Genomic DNA, 6,649 nt, shown 5'->3' with positions numbered 1-6,649 from the left:
GATTGCTGGAATGGGGTGGCCAGGGGCTGCTTCTCCCACAGCTGACTTCTCTGCAGGGCTGCTGGGGGAGCAGAGTGTCAGATATGAGATCGTTTGGGGAACAGCAGTGGTGGTTGGGGTTGAGAAGCGTCTGCACCAACCTTGGCTTGCTTTTAGATGTCGGGATGTATGTCCCCAGCAAGATCTTCCAGGCGTCCCAGCAGTCGGTCAAGCTGCTGAGTTCACCCCACCAGCACGACGTGGATGGCAAGGTGAGCCCTGTCCTTCCCAAACTGGCTGAGCAGTGCCATCCTTTCAGCTGGAGCCAGAGGGTCCTTGCAGGGCCACGTGGGGAAGGCTTGGTCTTTGGCGAGGGGAAATATCTGTGGGTGAATGTCTTTGGCTCCATAACCAGACCACACTTGGTGCAGGGTGCTGGCAGTGCTAACGAGGAGCGTGTGTCTCCCTTCCCCCAGAGCCATACACTCTATGCAGAAGTGAGCCTGCCCCGTGATGAGGATGGCAACGTGGACTGCAAGGCACTGGTGGACCAGCTGTGCATCTGCCCCACACTGCAGGAGCAAGCGGACATCCTTTACATGCTCCACCTCCTCAAGTACGATGAACTCCAAGTCCTGCTGGCCCACTGAGCAGAGAGTGTCAGCGCAGCCATGCACGTGTCCCAGCCTGCTGCAGGGCAAACTTCTGGCTGTAACCTGGTGTCTCCTTTACTGCAGGGGGCCCGAGTGGCACACCGGGCTTGATAGTGAGCCTGGTCCCACTGTCAAGGAGCTCCTCACTGAGCTGTATGCCCGGGTAGGGCACACACGCCAGTGGGCCCTGATTCGCTACATCTCTGGCATCCTCAAAAAGAAGGTGGAAGCTCTGGACGAGGTAACAGCTGTGCAGCCAGCCTCTAGCAGGCCGACGTCTGTTAGGGAGGAGGCAGCAGAGTGGGCAGGGGAACTGTGGCTGCATCAGCTCTGTCTCCCTCTACCTTGTACTGAGGCCCCAAACCCTGAGCTTTTGGTGATGCCTGAGGTGACCCCTTCTGTCCCCAGGCCTGCACTGACCTCCTGTCTCACCAGAAGCACTTGACGGTGGGGCTGCCCCCAGAGCCACGTGAGAAGACGATCTCCGCGTGAGTGTGGCACCTCTCCCGCCCCACACATGCTGGGCTGGGGCTGGATGTTAGCCCACTGCTCTGGAGTCTGTGGGCAGGAGTGGCACTGGGTGGCTGTCCGCAGCCTGCATCTCTCCTCTCTGCGCTGTACAGACCAGGAGGGATGCAGGGGTCACTCTGCTGCCTCTTACCTGCTCTGCCGTTTGTTCCCTCCTCAGCCCAATCCCCTACGAGGAACTTGTTCGCCTCATTGATGAAGCCAGTGAGAAGAACCTCAGTGTGTCCATCCTCACCCAGGTGAGGGGCCAGGGCGGCAGGGGACCACACAGCTGGGTGTCTGCCCTGGTGAGCAGCAGTGGGGTGATCTGCCTGTTCCCTTCCAGGAGATCATGGTGTACTTGGCCATGTACATGCGCACACAGCCCGAACTCTTCACTGAGATGTTCCGCATCCGCATCGGGCTCATCATCCAGGTGATGGCAACAGAGCTGGCACACTCCCTACACTGCTCGGGTACGTGCGGCAGGGATAGCACCCCAGCTAGGGTGGGTGTTGCGGTGCTTGGGGCCCTGTCAGTGAGGAAGGAGAAGTTCTGTTAAAAATGGGCAGCTCAGTGCCAGGACGAGACCCTGCATGACACTGCTGGGGTCTGCAGCTGGAATGGTTCTCGAACAGCAGAGGTGGGTGATTTCACTGTGGTCTCTATTCAGGTGTGTGTTGGGCTGGCATGGGGAAGAGTCCCAGTTGTAGACAACACCTGGAGTTAGTGTACATCCTTGGAGGATAAGCTCCTGCACCAATGCTTCCCCGGCTAACAGAATGGGGTGCAGGGTAGAAATGTCCCAGGAGGGCTGTGAAGCAGGGTACAACATCCCAACTCTGTTGTCTCCAGCTGGAGAAGCCACCGAGAACCTGATGAATCTCAGCCCATCAGACATGAAGATCCTCCTCTACCACATCCTCTCTGGCAAGGAATTTGGGGTAGAAAGAAGTGGTGAGTCTCACAGCAGGGTAGTGAGACCATCTCTGGGCAAAGCTGGGTCCTGGTGCAGAGTGTGGCCAGCTCCAGGTGTTCCCACCTGTGGGGGATGTCCCTGTCCTCCCAAATGTTCGGCACAGCTGCTGCTGCACTGCAGTGGTCCAGCGAGAAGCTGTGCTCTGCAGCAGGACAGTGCTGAGCCGATTTCCGGGGATTGAGCCCGAATCCTGTGGCTATTGGGGCTTTGCTTAGTTCAGCACTTGGCCCAGCCAGGCCTGAATTGAAGCAGTTCTGTGCTGTGCTCCTGGATCTCTGATGCTGGTTGGGATAGAGGGCAAGGGTGTGCAGAGGTACCAGTGCCCGAACAGTGACAAAGGATGTCCATGCCCTGAGCCGTGGTACCCACTCTGGACCTCTCTTCCCCTCCAGTGCGATCGGTCGACTCATCGCACACCACTGCTATCTCCATCTGTGAGGTGGGGGCTGTTGGGGCCACCAAGCCTGAGCGTGCTGGCATCGTCAGGCTGAAAAGTGAGATCAAACAGGTGAGAGCAGGTGATGCAGGGTGCTCCTGCCAGGTTTTGTGGGTGGCAAGCAGCTACAGGATTGAGAGGCAAGATTGATAGGACAGCAGGAAGGAGCTTGTTCCTGGGCTTCAGAGAGCTTACAGCTGCTTCCAGGAGCTCCTTTTGGCCCCAGTCCTGCCCTGGGGGGAGAATTGGGGTCAATCTGTTAGTGGGGGTGGGGATTGCTCTGGCAGTGCAGTACAGGAGGAGCACAGGGGTGCTTGAGAAGGTGGAGGGGTGGGCAGGACCATGCGGTGTCCCAGGCGTGGCTGGTGTCCTGGTGGGGCTCTTCCAGCAGCAGAAACTTCATTTCCTTCTTCTCTTGCAGCAATTGGATAAACGTAGACAGTCTCTGACTGGGAGTAAGGTGAAGCCACCCTGGTCCTCGTGCAGCCTCGGCTTTTTCCCTCATGCCATGCACCAGGGCAGCTTCCAAGCGTGCATGAGTTAATGAGCTTTCCTAAACAAGCCTGCTGAGCAAGCTGCTGTAGCTGTGAGCTGGCTTCCCCTCTTGGCATGTTCAGGATGGGTGAAGGAGGCTGGCTCCTTGGAAAGAGGTTGGCATGGCTTAACATGCTGTGGGGGCCCAGGGCTGACACTGCCCCAAAACCTTTGGGGAGTTCCCCTTTGAGTGGGACCTGCTGTGTTTGGACTGGCAGGGAGGAAGGCTTCTCTAAGCTGTGGGTATATTGGCATTACAACCAGCTGGGAGCTGTACTCCATAGCTGCTATGGCCAAATAGATTCATTATACCCACAAAAATTTGCTGAGCAGGATGGCATGATGTTTCCAGTGCCATGACCAGCAGTGGCACTGCTGGGCAGTTTACTGGTGAACGCTGGATCTTGCCTGTAGCCTTCTCGGCTATTTCTCTGCTGGAGGAAGAGGCTTCTGCCTAGCTACAAATGACAAGGACCTCCTCTGGTGCCTAGTGTGTGTCCAGGAGGAGTCCTGAGCTCTAGGAAGGGTCCCGTTCTCAAAGCGTCAGGGCTTGCAGGGACCAGGCTGATGCAGTGAGAAACCTGGCATCGTGGAGGGACCATATATGTGGTGAGGAGGGTTGTCCACAGGCAGTGACCTTGCTGCTGGCCCTCCAGTGTGTGTGAGACTAAATCCCTGCCCGTGCTGGCAGCCAACAGAGCAGTAGCAGCCCTGCTCCTGTGTGCTGGCCAGCATAAGCCTGCTGCTACTGCAGCACCAGCATGTGGGGGCCCCACAGCCACTCCGTGCCCTGACGCAGTCCTTTCCCTCTGATGCTAATGTGAGACTTCCCACAGCTCGCCTTTCAAAACTACCTCTCAATCTCCAGCTAACCACAGCCCCTGGGATAACTGCTCCATGACCTGAGCTTGGTCTGTGCTGCTACTTTGCTTGCCATGATGGCTGCCCTGCTCCAGCATAGTCTGATTTCTGTCTCCCTTTCTCCTTCAGCCCCTCAGTTTGCAGTCTGGGGACGCCGACCTGAAGTCCTCTCTGGTAACCTGCCTTTTTTGACTGCACACATGGGTCTGTCCTGTTTGCGGCTGCAGAAAGGAGCTGTGCTCCAGAGGGTGGTGCAGGGAGCCAGGACTGCAGGGTGGGCTTTGCTGGGGGCAGGGGGTGGCAGCTGTGCCCTGGGAACCAGGCTGGGTGAGCACAAACTCTTGAGGCAGCAGTGGGCTGCGTTCTTGTGGGATATTTAACTTTGCAGCAGTCTCTGTGGTCCTTGTTTTGTCTGCCTAGTCTGCTGGGCACTCCGAGTTGCTGGGCAAGGGCTCCTTTTCAAGCATGCTGGAAGACCAAGGTAGTAAGGATGGCCGCCAGGGCCAGTGGCAGCGGAGACGGCGGCTGGATGGGGCCCTCAACCGTGTCCCTGTGGGCTTCTACCAGAAGGTCTGGAAGGTCCTGCAGAAGGTGAGCATCTGCTGGCTCCTCTCCATGCATGTGAGCCTGTGGTCCCAGGCACCAGCCTTGCCAGGGGGACTTAGGCATGTGGGGCTGGTCCCCAATGTTGTGTAGATACGTGCTTCATGGACAAGGCCTGTAGCTGGCCCTGGAAAGCTGGGGAAGACCTGGAGCTGCCTTGTAGGCATGCAGGACCTACCTCATACTGTGCTGACCCTTGCAGAGGGGGCTAGGTCTGCTCGGGTGCTTTATACATTAGTCAGGCAGGGCTAGGGCTAGGGCCACAGCTGCAGCAGCTCCAGGCACAACTTGTCTTTGGCATGGTAAGTCGGGGGCAGAGCCCCATGCTGCGTGTGAGAGGGCTCTGGCTGATGCCAAACTGATGGGAAAGGAGTGTGCTGTGCAAAGAGTCAGGGGATGGAGCTGGGGTGTGTGGGCAGCACACAGCAGTGCTCAAGTGGGAGTGAGTTGGTGGGCTGGATGATGCATCTTAGCACAGTGCTTCTCCAGGCCATAACCATGGTCTGTGCTTCTTGTTCTGCAGTGCCATGGCCTCTCCGTGGAGGGCTTTGTTCTCCCCTCTTCAACAACCAGAGAGGTAGGAGGTTTATGTAAAGGGGAAACGGCAGGTGGGTTGGTGCTGGGCGCTGGGTTGCCCTGGGCAAGTGCCCAGCATAGCTCAGGAATTGTGCTCGTGATATGGTGCTCTAGGTACATTTCTTTCTCCCTCCTCACAGATGACCCCAGGGGAAATTAAGTTCGCTGTGCATGTGGAGTCAGTTCTCAACCGCGTGCCCCAGCCAGAGTACAGGCAGCTGCTGGTGGAGGCTATCTTAGTGCTCACCATGCTGGTGGACATAGAGGTGCACACCATCGGCGGCATCATAGCTGTGGAAAAGATCTTGCATATGGCCAACGACCTCTTCTACGAGGAGCAGGTAGGGGCCAGGCCTCATGCAGGGGCCACGGCCTTCACCCAGGGCTGCTGGCTGCATTCCCCACAGCTACACAGGGTTCACTCACCTGGAGAGTCCTGCCTGTTGTCTCCATTGTGTTCATGGGGCACAGCAAAGATGTAGTGTCCTCCTCCTGCTGCTCGCCATCAGTGTCGCACTGCGAGTACAATGGGGGATGCTTGGGGTGGAAGCTGGTGAGGGGGCTGCCCTTATTCCTAATGCTACCTTTCTCCTTCCCTGCCTCGAATCCAGAAAGCCCTGGGCGCTGACGACCACATGCTGGAGAGGGATCCCACGACGGGCATCTGCAGCCTGCTGTACGACAGTGCACCGAGTGGTCGGTTCGGCACCATGACCTACCTGTCCAAGTCGGTGGCCATGTATCTGTCTGACTTCCTGCCCACCGATGGCTGCTCCATGCAGTAGCTCTTGCAGCTCCTCTCCTCGAGTTGCAGACACTGTGGGAGGGTTGTTTCATACGGCTTTTAAAGATGGGCATTAAGCTAGTTTGCAGGCAGCCTGTGTTGCCATCTCTCCTCCCAGTCCTGGCCTCTCGGTGGGTGAGTGGCTCTCCTGAGGAGCTCCGCAGGAGGCATGCGTGCTAAGCTGACCTGTGCCTACATACATCCTGTGAAGCAAGGGCTGTCAGGGAAAGGCTGAGCTTTGAAGCCTGCTTGTGTTAGAAGTGTCTGCCTGCATGGCTCTTCCTGGGCCATCGTGCCTGGAGGGGCCTGTGTTTGAGGGAGATGGGAAGGGTCCCCCTCACCAGGCATGTGTACTTGGCACTGCAATGCTCCCTGGCCAGCTCATATTCTCCCTGCCTCCAGCAGATTTGAGTTTTTTAACCTGTTCTGTGCTGCTTTTTATTCCAAATATGCAGGGTTTATACTAATGTAGGCTGGAGCTCTTGTTCTTCCTGCTGCTGATGGAAAAGCTTTGTTAGAGGAATAGAGGATGCTGCCTGAGCCTGTCTCCCAGCACACCCAAAATCAAAACAGTCCAACCCAGCCACAGCTCTGCTGCTTGGAAGTAGGCAGCCCATCATGTCCACCTCAGGGGTCCTGTGTGCAGAACAGGAGGCTGTGGGAGCCAGGAGCATCCCAAGGTGGTAACAGATCCCTGTTAGCACCAAGCTGTGATGACAGGGCTTCTGGCTGGTTGG

The 6,649-nt window shown here is 57.3% G+C and overlaps 1 protein-coding gene across 1 annotated transcript in view; it reads left to right on the top strand.

Moving 5' to 3' along the window:
* The window catches only part of PHKA1 (phosphorylase kinase, alpha 1 (muscle)), a gene marked incomplete at its 5' end in the record, with an annotated part of 18,211 nt that extends 12,286 nt beyond the window's left edge, over nt 1-5,925 (top strand). Inside the window, 14 exons of the mRNA XM_009707836.1 lie at nt 157-251; nt 456-595; nt 717-873; nt 1,041-1,120; nt 1,321-1,399; nt 1,486-1,615; nt 1,995-2,096; nt 2,511-2,626; nt 2,976-3,014; nt 4,079-4,123; nt 4,370-4,540; nt 5,076-5,129; nt 5,269-5,469; nt 5,740-5,925. Coding sequence (XP_009706138.1) covers nt 157-251; nt 456-595; nt 717-873; nt 1,041-1,120; nt 1,321-1,399; nt 1,486-1,615; nt 1,995-2,096; nt 2,511-2,626; nt 2,976-3,014; nt 4,079-4,123; nt 4,370-4,540; nt 5,076-5,129; nt 5,269-5,469; nt 5,740-5,913 — 1,583 coding nt within the window. The remainder of the gene's footprint in view (nt 1-156; nt 252-455; nt 596-716; nt 874-1,040; nt 1,121-1,320; nt 1,400-1,485; nt 1,616-1,994; nt 2,097-2,510; nt 2,627-2,975; nt 3,015-4,078; nt 4,124-4,369; nt 4,541-5,075; nt 5,130-5,268; nt 5,470-5,739) is intronic.
* Between the last annotated feature and the right edge of the window lie 724 nt (nt 5,926-6,649).

This window comes from Cariama cristata, unplaced genomic scaffold (genome assembly GCF_000690535.1).
Source record: "Cariama cristata isolate BGI_N322 unplaced genomic scaffold, ASM69053v1 scaffold5539, whole genome shotgun sequence".
In the NCBI taxonomy this organism is placed as follows: Eukaryota; Metazoa; Chordata; class Aves; order Cariamiformes; family Cariamidae; genus Cariama; species Cariama cristata.
Note: the sequence above shows the minus strand (reverse complement) of the source record. Positions and strands in the feature narration are given on the sequence as shown.